General features: G+C 39.2%; 1 protein-coding gene and 1 pseudogene across 1 annotated transcript in view; one reads left to right on the top strand and one right to left on the bottom strand.

Moving 5' to 3' along the window:
- Positions 1-19,159, top strand: part of Lrp6 (LDL receptor related protein 6) — a 120,531-nt gene that overhangs the window by 35,298 nt on the left and 66,074 nt on the right. The window contains exons 3-5 of the mRNA XM_051173184.1: positions 7,831-8,028; positions 16,514-16,710; positions 18,738-18,869. Coding sequence (XP_051029141.1) covers positions 7,831-8,028; positions 16,514-16,710; positions 18,738-18,869 — 527 coding nt within the window. The remainder of the gene's footprint in view (positions 1-7,830; positions 8,029-16,513; positions 16,711-18,737; positions 18,870-19,159) is intronic.
- The window catches only part of LOC127212972 (actin-related protein 3-like), a 220,518-nt pseudogene that overhangs the window by 190,337 nt on the left and 11,022 nt on the right, over positions 1-19,159 (bottom strand).

The raw sequence follows: 19,159 nt of genomic DNA, 5'->3' as shown, positions 1-19,159 counted from the left end.
AGCTCTGTGAGTTCAAGACCAGCCTAGTCTACAAAGCTACACAGAGAAACCCTGTCTCCAAAAAAAAAAAAAAAAAAAAAAAAAAAAAGCCACAACAACAAACTACATTGATTCCTGGTTCCACCTCAAACCAATTAAATCAGAATATGTGGTGGAAGATTCAGGAGCAGTGCTGTTTTTAGTAAAATTCCTAGGTTGTTCTCAGTTGCTAAGGATGAAAATTCCTGCAGCAGGCGCTTCCTTGCTGTTGCTCTTGTTTTGTGTGTTAGAAGCCAGGGAGGAAAACATGCTAAAGAGAACTTATTCGGAACAATCTTAGTTTTTTAATATCCAAGAATTACTGGATTCTCATAGCTATCCTCAAGCCTCTCCAAATGCTGATGAGCAGTAGAGTTGCCTAACGAGCAGCACTTGTTAGGAATGTGTGGGTAATGCTAACTGCTTATTTGGGGTCTCTCAGCTCCACTGGCTCATGGTTATGGTCGTGTAAGTATCATTTTGATGCTGTGTTGGCCATTTGATCTGTCATTTGCTCCCTTATCAGTTTACATCAGCACACTTCCTGTCTGGATACCTGCACTGCAGGGAGGTCTGGCTGCTACCTTGCCCTTGGCCATGATTGTGGGGAAAACTGTGTGGCTTTGAAAGTGCCCTTGGTTAGAGGCAGGATGTTCTAAAGGGATGTTGCTGGGATGGCTTTGGGTCTAAGAGTGTGTGCTATCATTCATAGTTTTAATCAAAAGAGATCTTTTTAGTTTAGTCACCAAAAGATTGTAGGTAACAAGCGGTTGGGTTTCTTATGATGTCTTAAGCCATAGAACTTGGGTGAGACTGTATAGGAACAGTGCTACAGATCACAGCCATCGCTGGCCCTGTGTAGGCAGTGCTGTTATCCTGTGCTGCTCTTGTCAGTGCCCTGCTGTGAGAGGACACACCCCTAAAACTACCGTAGACCCCTTTTCACACTTCACTCTTCTTTCTCTTTTTGACACCAGGTCTGTTTGGCCCAGGCTGACCTGGAATTTGCTATTTGTCCCAGGTTCACCTCCAACTCCAGGCCCTTGAGCCTCTACCTAAACACTAGAGTCACAGATGTTTGCCATAACAACCAAAAGTTGGGTTTGGTCTGTCTGATTGGTAATGACTGGGGCTTGTGCACAGGTTCTGATTGCAGGGGAGGATTGGGAAGCAAATATCTGGTTCTGTTTCTGCACTTTCAAGATGTGGTTCTAGTTCATAAGATGAAGGATTCTTTAAGTACACAGGGAAGTATTTCAAGTGCTGGGTGACCCCTCCCCCTTCCCTAGTGCCTTCCTAGTGCCAGGTATCTGACAGCATTTTGTGAGTGAAAATGAGTGCTCCTCTGGTTTGTAGATGTCTTCGCTACACTTTGAATCTTGCTTGCAATTTTCCCCTTTCTAATGTTGGAAGAATGATTGAAATATGATAGTGAATATAAAAGGAGATAGCATAGAATTAAAAAACAAACAAACAAACAAACAAAAAACCAAACTTGTAAAATCAGATCCTAAGAACAATCTACTTGGTCTTCTTGTTTTTTAAAGTATTAAAGAAAAGTTAAAGTATGTCAGTATCTGGCTCCTACTTATGCAGGTTACAAATCAAAGCTTAGATACTCCAAAGTTAGACTACTGGCAGGTCTACCACATAGATTAGGTCATGCATTACTTTTATTCATGTGGATTTAGGATTCAGATAGTTGGAAAGATTGTGAGAGCCAGAGGTGGTGACTTAAAGAAAACTTTTCTGGACACACCAAGGCAGTTGCACGTAGGAACACCCAGGGGTTGTGACAGTACACACAAAACACATGCTCCCCACCTGCCAAAAGAAGCTCAGACAGACAAATATCAGTATTTCCTGTAAGCTTATGCCTCCTGTATTTAGTTCCTACAATAGCAGCCTTATGCCTCCTGTTTTAAATTGTGATTATTTACTGTGGAATGACTAGCATGGTAGAAGTTACACTTATAGTCTCAACTGTTGAATTATTAAGTGTGCTTGTTAGCATTTTAAATTAGGACGGGATAAGATAATATATGCTAAACTATAGATGTAAGGAGCTGTATGATGTCTTTTGGGAAGAAAATATTTGCTCACTGTGTTCAGAGTAGGGTCAGGCAGAGGCAGGGCTGGTGGGACTCCTGTGTTTTTGCTTGAGCTGTGCTTCAGTATGTGAATGGTATACCACAAGAAGAGAAGTATTTGTTAGTCTTATCATGAGGATTTAAGGTAGGAAGTATTATAAGATGGGTCTGGAAAGGTACGCTTTGTATAAATAAGTATTTCTGTTGTTCAGCTACCATTGTTTTATTACTCTCCCATCTTTTTTCATTCTTCTAAATAGAATTAACGGGTACATATAAAATGTACATCCTAGACTAATGTTAATGGTTTCCCAATACCATAATAAGGCCAGTTGGGGCTGGAAAAGTGTTTCAGTGGGTTAAGTGCTTGCCATGCAAGCATGACCCAAGTTTGGATTCCCAGAAGCCATGTAAAGCTGAAGTGTTATACCTGTAAGATGCTGTGGAAGGCAGAAACAGGAAGCTCCCAGGCCCATGAGCCTAGCGCCTACTGTGTACATCAGTGAACAAGAGGCCCTGCTTCAAGCCTCATGCATCCCTCATACTCCCCCCTCACCCCACAGGTGGCTCGAGAGAGAAAGCTGCCATGAGACAGAATTCAAGCAGAAGTATTTTTTTTTTTTTTTATTAAGGGAAAAAGATTGTAGGAGGGGGAGGGGAGAGGCCAGCTTCTGGGAATAGGAGAGAGGAAAGGGGGGGGGGGTGAAGGAGAGGGGGGATGGGAGGTGGGTAGGGCCATTTCAAAAGGGAACATAGTGAATAGGCCCATGTGGTGCTCTTAGTGGCCACAGCTGAGGACATACCCTGTCAGAACTCTTGGACAGGCCGGTGCAGATGCCTAAATACTAACATCCTCCCCGCACAGGGTTTTTTTTTTTTTTTAAATCAAATTTAAGCTTGTGATTTCTTACCCAAGGTTTTGTTGGTGATTTGACGCGTGTGTGTCATCATCTCAGCTCTTCTGTTTTACGCTGTAATAATAATAGAGGCTGTGCTCTGGAGTTCCTTTTTGCATATATTGTGCCCAGTGTGGTCCCTCTTCCTTGAGTGTTTCTTCATCTGAGGCTCAGACTCAGATGTCTGTCTGTGGGACTAACCCCCTTTCTGAAATATATAAAGGAGAAGAGATCTTTACTGTATGTGCATTTGAATGGGGAACACTCAGATTGTAAATTAGCATGCCAGACTGTAGTGATACAGCCTTCGTCTCTCAAATTTATTGTGAATTCCTACTCAACCTTTTCTGTCAACTCATTAAGTGTTACTTTTTCTGGCTAAATCTTTCAGAAGCTATAAGGTAATCGGTAGATTATTAAGGATCAGCGGGTAGAGGGTTGCTGGGGAGATGGGATGGCTCAGTGGTTAAGAGCACATGCTGTCCTTGCAGAGGGTCCAAGTTTGGTTCTCAGCATCCTTGTCAGGGGGCTCACGACCTCCTTTAACATCAGCTCCAGGGGATTAGATGCCTCTGGCCTCCGAGTACCTTCACGCATATGCACATGCCCCCCACCCCCCAAGATGTATTCACACATACCCTTAAAAATAAAATCTAGAAGAATCACCGTGTGGGAAATCATAAACCTCAGAAAAAGCAATTCTTTCATTACTTCAAGAAATAGAAAAATAATAATTTTTTTTTATCTTACTCAGAAAAATATGTAGAACTTAAATGTCAGAGGCAATAAATCCTAAACATTAATTAGCTAACATAACTTCTACAAGTGTAAGATACTCTTAAGCCTGTAAGGAGCATTGACCGGATTTTGCACTGTTGGAGTTAAACTGTGGGAATGGTGGTGTGTGGAGGGAAGTGGCCGCGTTGTGCTGGTGACCTGCAGATGTGGGGAAGCAGATGTGGGCGGGCCAGAGCTAGATTGTGCTGAAGACCCTGCCCTTTGTTCCTGAAGGGAGGAACCAGCAGAACACAAGGGGTGGGGGCACTGAGCTCTGTGCCTAAGTCTGTATTTAATCCTAAAGTTGTCGGGGAAGAGCTAGGGACAGAGAGGTCACTGTAGGAAGTGCAAAGCTTCTGTCCCCTGAGACATTCCCTGGAAATGCCTCATGATGAAAGCACTTGTAGCTACGCTGGAGAGCGTGTAACTGAGAATGACAGCACCCTGGTCTCCAATGCTGTACCCATGCTACCAGGTAGATCCCCTTTATTTACTCTGTATTTATTCTAGGATGTACAGACGCCTCCCTTCTTCAGAGACAGTGGCTTCTTTCCAGACTCCTGTAGAATCCATCCTCGATGCCTGCTGTTCCTTGCTTGCATCTTTTTTCTCAAAAAGATGGACTTTTTGTCTTCCTCCAATTGCAAATACTGAAAATATTTGCTGGGATTATTTGGATAGCGTTGCAACCACTTTTCTCTGTTTTGATAGCTGTGTTCAGTGACACTGTAAAGGATTAATGGACTCTACAGAAGATTTGACAAGGTTGTTTTTAAAAATTTTGGCTTGAATTTAGTTCACAATTGTAACCTACCGTTGTCTGTGCAGGAGTGGGTCTGTTACTCTTGTGTGGGATAATTGCAATATTCCCCCATGGCCTTGTTAGGTCTGCTCTTTGGGAAAATAACTTGGCAGTTCCCCAGCTCCCGTTACCTGGCAGGGGTCCTTGCTCTCGCGGCCACAGGCAGTTCTGAGTGTTCTTTATCTGTGTATTTGTTTTTAAAGGACTATTGATTCTAATGGAACCGGACAACATGTAATTTCTCTGGATTCTTTCACTTTATGATAGTATTCTTGAAGTCTCTCACATACTCATCCATGAATCAAGTATGTAGGTTTTTTTTTCATTGCCATGTATCATTCTATTGTATGAAGACAGCAAATTTTGTGTATGGCTTCATCTATTAATGATTTGGCAGGTTTCTGCTTTTTCCTATCACTAGTAATACTGATACAAGTGTTGACATATAAATGTATATATGAATATAGTATTTTCATTTTCTTGGGTAGAGAAATTGCTGGATTATCTGACAAATCCAGGTTTACCATACTTACAAAAAACCCCAAAACTCCTAAATTGCATGTTTTATTAAAGTAGTTACACCATTTTATGTCCCCACCTTACCACATCCTTCCAAAACTTAAAAAAAAAAAAAAACAAAAAAAACAAAAAACAAAAAAAACAAAAACAAAAAAAAAAAAAAACTGTGGTTACTCCTGTTTTCAAGTCTGTATTAGCTTTTGTATATCTGATGAAATAGCTGTCTAAGTCTCTTCTGTCCATCTAACTTTTTTTTTTTTTAAATATCACTGGGAATTACATATAGGACAAGTGCTCACTGAGCTGGATATACCCTTGCTTTCTATTTAAAGTGTCATTGATTGCCTTCATATTGAATTATAAGAATCTATTGTTCATTCTGAGTAAAATTCTTTATCATGCATATGACTTCAAACCTTTTTACCTAGTTTATTACTTGTTAAAATGTGGATATAAAGGGTCCTTTAGAGGGCTTGTGTGTTGAAGGCTTAGTCACTGACTTAACAGTGCTCAGAGGTGGCTGGCTCATAAGAGCTATGGCTTAATTGATCCATTGACAATGTGGTGGTTGGTGGAAGGCACTGAAGACTTAAAGAGGTAGGCAGTTAGAGGAAGTAGTCAATGACAAGAGTTAGAACTTTACAATAACTGATTAACTGATTTCAGTTTTAATTAGCTGGAATAATCAAGGTAACTTATGATATGTGTGCGTATGTATGTATGTATGTATGTATGTATGTATGTATGTATAAATATAAGGGTAATGGAACAGAATACAAGCCCAACATGGTAGCTCAGGCCAAGAGTAATCCCAGCATTTGGAAGGTGGAAACAAGAGAATTAGGTGTTCAAGGTCAAAGCTACAAAGTCAGCTTGAGGCCAGCATGCATGAGACAGTCTCAAAGAAAAAGTAGGCAGAAACAACCTGGTGTGGTGGTGCCTGGCTGCCTGTAATGTCAGCAGGAATTATACTATGAGTTGAGTATAGTCTGTGCTGCAGTAAGTTCAAGGCCAGCATAGTCACATTTGAGACTACATCCATACCATTTAGACACTCTATAGAAATAAAATCAACTATAGACTTAAATTTAAAAGCGAAAACATCTATCAGCAGCTTGATTTTAGGTACAGATTCCTTAGATAATGATTCTGAAAATGCTGTTCATAGATGAAACCCTGGCCAAGCGGAGGATCAGTGAGCAGTGTAAAGAAAAGGAAAGCAACCATGTTAAGACTATGGAAGCCCTGCACTTGACATTCCTTGGCACCCCCCAGTCTTCTCCTCATTGCCACCCGTCTCTAGGGTCTCTAGTTCTCCCCACTTTCCCTGAAACACAAAGCCAGCCATTTGGTCTTCAACTTAAAAGTCTCCAAGTGTCTTCATGTTGCTCTTAGAATAAAAACATGGCCTGCCTACTTTCCTGTGTGACTTTATCTTGTATGAGCTAGTCCTTCTCTTACTCAGTCTAGACAGCATCCACCCATCACCCTTCATTTAGGAAGAATTTGCCTGCTTTCTAGTCCTTAAACACCAAGGCTATAGCATGATCCTCGGCTGTAGAATTAGAGAGTTTTGTTTGAATTCCTCTTCTCCATTTGTTAGCGAGACTGAGAAAAAGTAGATTTTCTGGGTTTGAAATATTGTCTGGAACAGTGAAGTCTCCTAAGCTCGTCGGAATGACATGTGAGTTGGGTGCTTCTGGTATCTCACTCCCATGCCTCTTGGTTAGGCCCTGTATGCAAGAGAGACAGTGCCAGTAGATGCAACACAGGCAGCTTATGGTCATTGTCTCCATGCTTGAATATATTTATTAACTGCCTTGTATTTAAACTTGAACATTTATTATGTGTGAGTGGAGTATACAAATGCTGGAGTCCTCACGTGGGGTTCAGAGATGGTTCATGGGAGTTTACTGTGTGGGTTCTGGGGCTAGAACTCAGGTTGTCACGCTTGATCGGACGTGTATTTACTTGCTGAGACATCTTCCTAGCCTGAATGCCTCTTCTTTTATAGTTCATATTATCTCCATTAGCTTTCTTAAAAATGTGCTGTTAATTGATGCATAGCACAGTTTCCCTTTATATCAAGGAAAATTATTATTATTATTATTTTGTCTGTAATGAGAGCATAAGACTTGTTTGCTTATCATGTTTGGTCCCCTCTAGTCTGGGTTGGCTCCTTAGTCTTTCTGTGACTTTCATGATGTCAGTATTGTCAAGAGGCCAATTTTATGGAATGTCCCTCAATTTGAGCTCTTTCGTGTACACTTTCACTGAGACTAGGCGTTCTCTGGGGGTGGGCAGGAGTACACAAATGGTGCCTTGTTTTCAGTACCCACAGTGAGAGGTCTATCCTGTCAATTCTGTCTCTCATTGATGATGTTGGCATAGATAGCTGTTTTTGCTATTGTCATTCAGACTTTCTTTCTCTGCAGTTGCCATCTCCTTGTTAATAAGCATTCTGTGGGCTGTACAATGGGACAGTGTAAACGTTCTTTTTTGCAAATAAACACTGACTTTGGTTTTGCACTCCTGGTGTTCCTTGTTTATATTGGGCACATTTGTATATTGGTTTCAAGTAGTAGATTATTAAAATGTGGAAAAAAAGATTTCTAGGGTTTATTTTCAGTTTGTAGTCTATGAGAGAGCATTGTGCAATAGTAGTAATTACAGGTATTTTGTGGTTATGTATGTCATGGCTTTAATTTTTGTTTTTAATGCGTTTTAGGTTCATGTACTGGACAGACTGGGGAGAAGTGCCAAAGATAGAGCGTGCTGGGATGGATGGCTCAGATCGCTTTGTTATAATAAACACTGAAATTTACTGGCCAAATGGACTGACCCTAGATTATGAGGAGCGGAAACTTTATTGGGCAGATGCAAAACTTAATTTCATCCACAAATCAAACCTGGATGGAACAAATCGGTAAGACTGCCTTGTTTTACAGTTTAATCTTACGTATTTGTCTACATGAGTGTGTGTGCACAATGGCTGTGCCTGGGGTGTGGAGGCAGAAGATGGCTTTGCACCCCTCAGACGCTTCTCTTCCTACATGAATTTTGGGATCAGAGCCCCACTTACTATGGCTGCTCAGCAAATGCTCTTACTGTTGAGTCATCTCTGCCTGCCACGCCTTTTTTCTTCTTTAATTTAGGAAAGCTTCATTATATCAACCAAAGCAAAAACCTTTTTTATCTTTTCTTTTTAAAGAAATTAATTTATGTTTCTGTGTCAAGAGGGGGTAAGGGGATTAGAGTAGACTTTTATTTAGGTCTTTTAAAAAGTAGCTCTATTTTTCCAAGCTTGCTTGCTGTGCAAGTGTGAGGACCTGTGTTTAGGTCCCTCCTGCCCTCCACAAGAAGTGGGATATTGCAGCACATTCCTGCCATCCCAGCTCTGCGAAACAGAAACAAGATGAGCTCTGCCTCCTGGCAAACCAGTCAAGCCAGTCGCTGAAGTCTAGGTTCAGTGAGAGACCGTGACTCGAAAAAGTAGAGAGTGCTAGAGAGAGTCATCCAACATTGAGCTTTGGCCTCTACACACATGCATGCATGCATGCATGCACACACCAGTATTCATATGTGCACAAACATGCTCAACCTCCTCGCTTCCATGTAGTGACATTTCTCATGTGTTGTCGTAACTTAGTGAAGCTTTGTTTAGGAAGGGAAAGGCTGGCTGTCTGGGTGCACACCTTTAACTCTAGCACTCGGTGCAGCGGCAGTGGGAGCTCTGAATTTGAGGCCAGCAGAGAGGTGACATGGCATCACTGTCTATGCAGGGATGAACAGAGAGGCAAGCTGAAGATCAGAGAAGCAAAGCAGCTGGCCTCTAGCTCTCACCTCTGCCCCAGGCTGAAAGGGCCAGTCCTGTCTCCACAAGCTCTCACCAAGCCCTAGACTAACCTCTCCTCAGAGTGACTCGGGAATAAATCTTTCTAGTCTGACCTTGCTTCTTCCTTTTACACCTCTGAAATCCTGGGATTAAAGTTGTGGGATCCCAAGTACTGAAATCTCCTTTGTGTGAGCTGTTTCTCTTTTAGACTGGATCAGTTTTGTGTAGCTCAGTGTGGCCTTGAACTAACAGAGATTCATCTACTTGTCTCTTGAGTCCTGGTATTAAAAGTGTGTGCCACCACTGCCTGGCTGTATGTCCAGCTGGTATGGCTGCTGGGATTAAAGGTGTGTATTACCACTGCCTGACCTTTATGACTTGTGGCTAGCTTTGCGGGCAATCTTTATTAAATCATAAATAATATATCACAACAACTCTCTATGCTGGGGTGAACAGATAACATTGTATCGCTGTCTGTGCAGGATGGTATCACTATGTAGGAGTGAGAAGAGAGATAACAGGTGTCACTCTCTATGCTGGGATGGGCAGGGGGGTGATGTGGTACCTTATAGGACTTGAAAGTAGGGAAGCTCCAGAAGAACCTCAGCTCTGAGGGACAGCAGGATGATTGACAGGAGGATCTCTTGAGTTCAAGGCTAGCCTGGTCTGTACAGCTGAGTTCCAGGACTGCCAGGGCTACACAGAGACCCTGTCTCAAACCCCTCTCTTCCTACCCACCCACCAAAAAAAGTATTGACAGGAGATACGGAGCATGAGTGGCTGCTCTGTCAAATATGGCAAGTATAGTGAGTGTGTCCATGGGTGGAGCTAGCAGTTTAACTTCAGTGAACTTTTTGAAAATGGTAGTGGCAGAATTCTTACTCAAGTTAGGAGACCACAGTGAATGGAAATAAATTGCATAGGAGAACTGATTCACAAATGCACAAAAAGGGCCAACAGAACAGGGAGAAATAAAGCGGAAGAAAAGAGGAGTTTTCCAGAAGGATCAAAGGGGACAGCTAGTGGTTCTCAGGAACTAAGCTGTCATAACTTTGAGCATCACAGGAAGAAGGATGCATTTTGTGAAGCTAAAAACTACCTTAAGTAGAGCCTTTCTTTTTAAAAGTTCAGAGACAAAGGAGAATCAGAAAACTATCAGATGAAATGCCATGTAAAGTTACTTCAAGGGAAAAATAAGGAACATAACTCTCTGTCCCTCCCTCTTTCCCTCCCTCCCTCCTCCTCTCCCTCTCTTAAGAAAACTTACCATAGAAGAGAAATCTTTGCTTAAATATGACCAAAAGTTAATGAGAAACCAGTATAACATCTAAAGGAAAATGTAACATTAGAAAAGTTCTGAAATAAGATCATTAAAACTCAGAAAATTTTATAAGTAAAGGAAAAACCATTTTAGGTAAAAAGGAAAAGCAAACAACTGAACAACAACAAAATCTACCTTAAATGATCAGTGACATAAAGGTGAACAACAGAGAGTGTGGTGGAAGTTTAGAGGGAGGAAATGTAGTTTTATAGATTTTTGTTAAGAGACCTAATAGAGACTTTCAAATGCCCCAGTAGCGCTGGGAGACCTACAGGAAGATGTATAAAAACAATGGAAATTAAAAAAAGCAGGAAGAAATTTCTGTAACTGAAACGAACAATTCCTGAGGTGAAAAATGCAGTAGGGAATTTAAAGACAGATGCCTTTAAATATGAGTAAAAGATAAAAACAGGAAACTTAGGACAAGGTAGAGAGAGAGCATCAAATCTGAGGACCAGAAAGAACAAAGACTCTGAAAGGGAGAGCGCCGGGACACCACTGGGTGGACTAGCGTGCTCACGGCCTAGGTACCAGAGGGGAAAGACGTCTGAAGAAAGCATTGCTGGAAACCCTTAGATGTGAAGGAAGGCAGGAGTGCCAGTGTTTGAGAAGCTATTGAACTTCATGCAAGAAATTATAAGCAAATTTAGAGAAACCAAAGATACATGATGTTAAAAGTAAAAAGAGAGGTGACTTGTTATGTACAAGGCAGCTTAAGTTAGAGAAACTATGTAGACCAAAAGGCAGTTGCCCAGTATTCAAAGTGCTAAAAGGGGAAGAAGAAAAAAAAAAAAAAGTAAACTTAGTGCTCTCTATCAATCAAAACTTCAGATATGAGTAAAAGCGAAACATTCCCAAATGTACAAAAGCTGGAAGGATGTTTCCATATAACAATGTTTCTTTGGGCAAACTAACCATCAAGGTACAACAGACCAGGAGACCTGCTACACAGATTTGTTCCTTTTGAAGCTGGTGATTAAGCTGTAGGAAATGTTCTTTGCATTTGCTTTAGCATGGACTTTCCATAGAGCTCTGTTCATTTTTTATTGTCTCGTCCTCCATCTCCAGGCTTGCTAGTTTCTCATGCTTACTTAACTTCTGCTGTGGGCTCTGATTTAGCATTATCAGCTTTACCAAGTTATTAATTCCAAATTCCACTGGTTTATTTATTAACCTATTATGTCTTACTTATTTTGAAAACAAAACCCAGTTTTTCATTTCACCTATAATTGAGGTTGCTAGTATTGATATATATTTACAAATTTATGTTATATACACATGTGCATAATAAAGGATTAGAAAAGTAACCTTTACGTTTTTATGTTTCTAAATTTTTATAGAGAACTCATTTATTTCTTTTACAATCAGGAGAAAAATAACAACTGGGGAAAAAACTCAAGCATTAGAGTTTGCCATGTCTTTTGGTTCCTTTGTGTATTTCCTCTCATTCCTCCTACAGACCTTACTAACTGTCCTTGCTTTTGGCCAATCTATAATCTTTTGGGGGCCAAATTTTAGCTTAGCTTTTCCTCGTGAGGCCCAGTTAGATATTATTTTGAAGCATTCTGCCAATCAAAGTTTCTTATGTAGGGAGGCACATGCCATGGTTGGAACTTGGAGGTTAGAGGATGACTTTTAAGAGTCAATGCCATTCTACCATGTGGGCCCCGGTAATCCTCAAGTCTTAGCAGCAGGCAGGTGCCCTTACCTGCTGAGCCATTTTTATGGTCCCCATTCTGTCAATTTTAATAATGGTTTACTCATTAGTTCTATTACCAAATTATAAGAGTATTTTCTTTTTTAATGTAGATAAGATTTCATCATTGAACATATGATTTAGGAACATTTCTGTCACTACAGCTTCGCCTTCCTTTTCTTTATGGCATATTTTTAAATGAATATCAAAAGTTTTTATTATATGTAATTTATCAGTTTTTACTCTTGTTAATATTGCTTTTGGTGCTTGCAGGAATCTTTGTCTGACACAAAGTGACAAATATTTTCTTCTATAAGAGACACTCCCAAAAGTTTTACTGGTTTAATGCTTATATTTAGTTCAGATGTATGATCCGTTTTGATTTCTTCTTTGTGTAAGATAGATTTTAAATTCCTTTATAAAATGTATCCCTGATAGTATTTTGAATGTATGCCATAAAAAGTAATTCAGTTTTATATATTTATGTATGACTATAATTCTTTCTTTGTAGTGCTGGAGATTGAGTCCCTGGCCTCACTACATACTATGGGCTGAGGATTGATGCTAGGCAGTGCTGCACCCCTGAACTATATATTCTTAGCCCTTTGTGCTATTATTTATTTTTTAAAAAGTAAATTTCAATGATTTTATTATTCACATGTACGGGGAGATCAGAGGACAGCTTTTGGGAATCAGTTCTCTCCTTCACTGCCATATGACTTACAGGACCAAACTCAGGTTGCCAGACTTGCCTAACAAGTACCTTTACCTGTTGAGCCATCTTGACAGCGATTTTTTTATTTGTTTGTTTGCTGCTTGAGATTGAACCAAAGACCTCATATGTCAGGCAAATACTTTTATTCCTAGCCATTATTTTTAGTTAAAAAAAACCATAACATTTATTTTTAATTGCTTATATGTAGAAGTTTTAACTATTTTTGTATATGAATCAAATATCATACAATCTTGTTGAATTCACTAGGTTTGGGAAGATTGTGTTTTAAAAAACTAAGTATATTCTGTGTATAGAATCATGTCATGCGCTAATAATGCTTCCCTTTGTGGTCTGGGTGTGATTGTCTTTTGCTTGGTTGCACTGGCTACATCTTGTGATACAATGTAGAATAGAAAGAAGACATCTCTTGCCCTTCCAGGGTCAGCGCTTACTGTCAGATTAACAGAATGGTAGGTATACATTTGTTTTGTAAAGTGCTTTCTTTAGGCGAAGGAAGTTTTCTTTTATTCCTAGTTTGTTGACTTCATTTTAAATCATGAATGATTATGGATCTTGCCTATTTATTTTATATCTATAGAAATAATTGTGTGTGGTTTTAAAAAAATAAATATTGTAAATTGTTCTTTTAATTGTTGAACCAATCTTGTATTTCTTGAATAAATTCTATTTAGTGATGGCTTATAATTTTTTTCAGATGTTCAGTTGAGGATTTTTATGTCCTTATTCATGAAGGATATTAATAAATAGTTTGTTTTTTTCTAGTACCTTTGATTTTGTTACTAATTTAGAACCAGACTTTAAGAATGAGTTGGGGAATGTCTTCTTTCCCTTTATATTCTCTCAGAGTATGCTACTAAGTATTTCTATGCAGCATTCATTCATTCATTCATTCATTTATTTACTTACTGTAAGTATCTGATAGATTTAATCTGTTATGATGTCTGAGCCTGCCTATTTCTTAGGCATTCTTTAAATGACTTGAGTTTGTTTATGCAGCTCTGTTGACCTCCATGAATCTGTTTTAGTAATTGGTTTCTTTTAAGAATGTTTCCATTTCTTGTAAGTTGACTAATTTGTTGGCTCAAAGTTTTTTATGGTTGCTCCTTATAATTACAGTTTTTGATTTTTTTTTAAAAAGTATGATAATGAGATTCTCCTTTCAGTCATGATGGTTTTTCATTTTTATGGTTTGTAACACCCCACCCTGCACCCACTTTGACATTATTCATTAATCTTTTCAAAGAATCAACTTTTTGTGTTACTGTCTTCCCATGCTTTTTGCATTTGTGTGCTCTTCCTTTTCTAATGTCTTCAGGCTGAGACAGGTTGAAAGGAGATTAATTTGTCATCTGTCTTCTAATTGAGGGATCTGTAGTCTATACATTTACCTCACTGTTTTGGTGGGTGCTCACAAGTTTTTATGCATTGTATTTGTGTTTTGTTTAGCTCAGTATTTAGCCAATCTTGTGATTCTTCTTTGATGGCTGCTGTTTTGTTTGGTTGGTTTTTTGTTTTAGTTTTTCATATTTTGACTGGTTCTCACTTTGCCTACACAGGCCTTAGATTTGTGGTACTATTTCTGCCTCAACCTCTAAAGTATAGGATTATTGCCATGATCTACCTGCCTTGTGACACATTGCTCATTTAGAAGAAAACGAGGAAGAATTTAGCAAATGAGAAATTAAAAAAGGCTTAGTTTTTTTGGTTCTTTATCCATTTTTATTTCTTTTATAAAAGATTTATTTATTTTATGTGTTTTACCTGAGTGAATGTATGTGCATTTATGACGTTGTGTGTACTTGGTGTCTATGGAAGTGAGGGGAGGTTGTCTGATCCTCTGAACCTGGATGGTTGTGAGCCAGCACAGGGTTCTGGAAACTGAACCCAGGTCCTTTGTAAGAGCAGTAAATGCTCTTCACTGGTGAGCCATTTCTCCAGCTCTGGTTTAGTTTCTTGATGAAGTTCAGTTTAGACAGAAAAAACACTTTGTATAATGTAACACGAATAATAAAAGACCCAGAGACTGATGTTGGGGGTTCAAACTTTAATCTGAACATCAGAAAAGCAAAGCAGCTGGCCACTAGTTTCTTGCCTCTACCTCGGGCTGAATGGGCAGATCCTGTCTCCGTGAGTCTCAGTGTGGCTGGGGAATGAATGCCCCTCTGAGACCTCGCTTCTGTCCTTACATACTTCCCTAATGCTGGGATGAAAGGTGTGAGCTATAATTCTCTTTTAGACTGATTCAATCTTGTGTAGATCTGGGTGGCCTTGGATTTACAGAGATAGATAAATCTCTTAATCCTGAGTCCTGGGATTAAAGGTGTTTGCCTGGCTTCTATGGTTTGTGGCTGACTTTGCTTTCTGAATTCTCAGGCAAGCTTTAATAAATCATAGATAATATGTCACTATAATATAACTTTAGTATTTATTGGTGATGAGGCAGATCTCACCATAGGCCTTTACTTAGTCTCTGGAGTACTGGTGTTATAAACCTGTGTCTCTTCACCAGGCAGAAACATGCATTAGTATGTATGCTTCTATTTTAGTGCTGGAGATTGAACCTGTATGAGTGTTAGTAAGAGCTCTGTTTCTGAGCCACACCCCTGAGATTGTGGTTTTTAATGAGCTGGCATGTGGAATTGTAATGTGATGGTAGAAAGAGCACTTGCTCAGTGTATGCACGCGCTGAATTCCATCTCCAGGACTTCAGGAAAAATAAGGAAAATGAAAGGAGAAAATTGATGATTTAGGTCAGCTCGTCAGCAAGATGGTTTAAAATGTAAATTAGTTGTCTTCATCTTGTACTCAATTTTAAAAACAAAATCTGTGTTGAATTTATAACACTTTAGGTCAGGATTGGTTCATATGTAACAGATAGATTCCACAGTTGTCCCTGTCACCCCGTGACCCTGAAGTTACTCGTTCTCTTCAATAGCTTATGTGTCTGTCTGTCTTCCCTTCCCCGGGCTGGGTATTGGAGAACATTGTTTATGAAAATATTGAAGCAGTTATTGTCTCAGATGTTTGTTTGGCTGAAATCACAATTTATTCATTTTGTCTAGAACCTAACTAATTGCACAACTCTGACACTGCAAAGTACTGTTGGCTTGAGTACCAAATCTTCTTTTTATGCAATATGTTTTGTTTTTGAAATTCTAGTTTTGTATTATGAACATATTGCGCCAATGCAGGACTTTGCTTAGCTATCTGAATTGAGAGGTTTAATTATAGTATAATAAAAATAAACAAAATATTATTAATAAACAGAAATTATTAAAAGATAATTTTCTGGAGCTAAACTGAGTTCTGTCATTTTAGCACCGTGTGTGTTTTCAGTTGCACTTATTAAAATCAGAAGATTGAAAAGCAGGCTTCGGCTCTTTGCTTTTTCTCATCAAGAAGGGACAGACCTCTCCTTGCCTTACGTCTACTTCCTAGTGCCAAACTGTCGCCCTGGGATTTTCTCCCTTGCTTACTTTCTTCCTGTCAGGGTCAGTTATATGAACGAATAGAAGGTGCGAGTCTGGAGAGAGCTGCTGAGAGGGGGTGTGGACAGCAATGTTAAAGTTTGGTTTCTCTGGCTTGTGACTTGTTTACCTGCTGCCAAGGCAGGGACCGTTCTGACTGTTTGGTTAGGGCTTTTTGACAACTTGAAAACATACTTGAATATGCCATTTGAATTGTTTTCCACAGATGGATTTAATCTACAGACATACGTGTGTTCCTTAGCATGTGTGATATGAACTGTTTTCATTGCTCAGTGATAATGTTGTCATAAAGGAAAATTTAAGAGTTTGAGTCTTCTTTCTATGTTTGTTAATAGGCAGGCAGTGGTTAAAGGATCCCTTCCACATCCTTTTGCGTTGACGTTATTTGAGGACACATTGTACTGGACTGACTGGAATACACACTCTATTTTGGCTTGCAACAAGTATACTGGCGAGGGTCTGCGTGAAATCCATTCTAACATCTTCTCTCCCATGGATATACATGCTTTCAGCCAACAGAGGCAGCCAAATGGTAAGTGATCTGGATTTTTAAATTCCAGGTTGGAACGGCTCTGCAGCACTCCAATGTCTGGCTTTAGAGAGGCCCAGGAGGAGGAAGGGCATATCCAAACTAGGCAGGAGGAATAAAAGAGAAAAACCATACAAACAGAATTCAGGTTAAACACTAATCTAAACCCTTGTGGCCTGAACCTTTTATCACATAGTATCTTGTCTTTTATTTGGGCCTGGTATAAGAGAAGTGGAGAAAAGAAATGAATTAAAAATTAAGAATATTAACTTTATATATAAATGAGTTTCTTGTCCATATTTTTCTTACTATTCTTGGATGTATGAGTGTGCTAAAAAAAAAAAAAAAAGAATATTGATTTAATAGGAAACCTCTGCTAACCCAGCTGAGGAATTCCAGTACCTAAGAGTGGTAAATAAACTACCTGCGCAGGCATTCATTTGCATTCCTTCTTTTCCTTTTATGCATTTTACTTTCTAGCTTTGCTTCTGGTCGGATTACCTTTTACAATGACATGGGGCTGTGTCTGCTGACAGTGACCCCTTGTAAGAGAGGAATGGAGTTGGGTTTTAAAAGGAATATGAGAATGGTAAATGTTTGGCACGTATGTGTAAATAAATGTCTGGCATGTGTCTGAGTATATTTCAAATAGTTTTCCATAGCCAAAGAAGAAGAGTGCTTGGATTTTGAGTTGTGTGGTATTAGTTCTTTCCATTTAGGGAGAGATAATCAAATATTGAATGTGTTACACTGGAGTCTGAATACTGTGAGCCCATAAAAGCATTTTAAAATAGTTGTGTTAATCTACATAAAAATAAAATGTTTACTTAGTCCTTTGTGAGCTTCATATTCTCATGGTTAGTCCTCAAAAAGTCTCCAAACCCCATTTTAAATGGCACAGTTGATCCTTTGTTTTATTGGTTTGAGAATTTTATTTTTGATGATCTTCTGTTTTATGTTTATGTCTTATTATATTGATATTTCCATGAAATTACTTGAATATATCTGTCCACAAGCTTGGCTGCTTTTGTATAATTTTTTTTTTCTCCCGTCTGTCTCTTTCTTCTTTGTTCTTTCTTTCTGATTTTATTTTGCAGTGCTAGAGGCTTACCCTAGTTCCCTAGTTCTTGTACATTCTAGACAACTACTCAAGCTATAGTTTAGCCTTAAAATAATAATAATAGTAATAATAATAATAATAATAATAATAATAATAAAAATGAAAACAGCATCCCCTGTATCTCACACTGGCCCCTATCTTACTGTACCTAAGACTGACCTTGAGCTCTAGTTCCCAGTGGGGGGTTTGGGGTGTGCCATTGTGCCTTTCTGTGGTTCACTTTCCTTCCTCTAGTCTATTGACTTACTTTTTCATCTTGTTCATTCCAGAGCATAGCTTTCCAACATTCTAACTGTATTTTTTGGCTTCCATACTCTCTGCCACAGTGTTTCCATTCTTGATGTCCAGTGTTCAGAAACCGTGGCCTTTATTTAATAGTGTCCTCCTTACTGCCTCTCAGGCCTGGTCTCTAATGTTTTATTCTGAAGGCTTTTTTTTTTTTTTTTTAACCACACCCCAAATGTTCAGAATGTCCCCCCTTGTCCTTCAGGATGCCTGTGGCACCCATGCATTCTGTGAGGGTCCCACCCCCCCTTCAGCCTTTTAAACACCTAGATTAATTTTCTTATTGGTTGTCTACCCTCTTACAGTTGGCAATGTGGAATATAGTATTTAGCTTCCTTGTTTTCTTAGTTTATTTTTTGGTCACTGATAAGTTTATAAGCGCCACTAAAAGAACCTTCTGCTTTTCTTCTTAGTTACCTCTCTTAGGGTAAAAAATGCTAAGTAAGTTTTCACTAATTAATTCCTTTCCTTACAGATGGTTGGTAGTCAAGCACCTGGATGAAATTTGGTAGTCGTTTTGGTTTATCACAGTTGCTCATGTTATGGTTGTTAACCTTTGTATATCTAAAGTGAGCGAGGTCATCCCTAATCATTGGCATTAATCAGTGTGATTTATATTTGACAGCTACAAATCCATGTGGAATTGATAATGGTGGTTGTTCCCATTTGTGTTTGATGTCTCCAGTCAAGCCTTTTTATCAGTGTGCTTGTCCAACTGGGGTCAAGCTTCTGGAGAATGGAAAAACCTGCAAAGATGGTAAGATTGGGTAAGACTGTTATTACCTGGGGCAGGGGGAGTGCTGAGAGCATTTGGGTTCTTTATGAGCAGCTTTGTATTTCTTTTGTAATTCTAGTGTTGGCAGTGCTTTGGGAGATTATTCACTCAGGTGGTTGGTAGCTGGGATGTTTTTTAGTTTTATTTTACGTTTTCTCATTTATTTAGTACTTAGGAAACATCCTGTTTTTGGGAAAAACAAAACCTAAAATGGGTACTATTTCTCCTCTTGACCAAATTTCATACCCACTGAAATCACCATCTCATAATAG

Source organism: Phodopus roborovskii, unplaced genomic scaffold (genome assembly GCF_943737965.1).
Source record: "Phodopus roborovskii unplaced genomic scaffold, PHOROB, whole genome shotgun sequence".
Lineage (NCBI taxonomy): Eukaryota > Metazoa > Chordata > Mammalia > Rodentia > Cricetidae > Phodopus > Phodopus roborovskii.
Note: the sequence above shows the minus strand (reverse complement) of the source record. Positions and strands in the feature narration are given on the sequence as shown.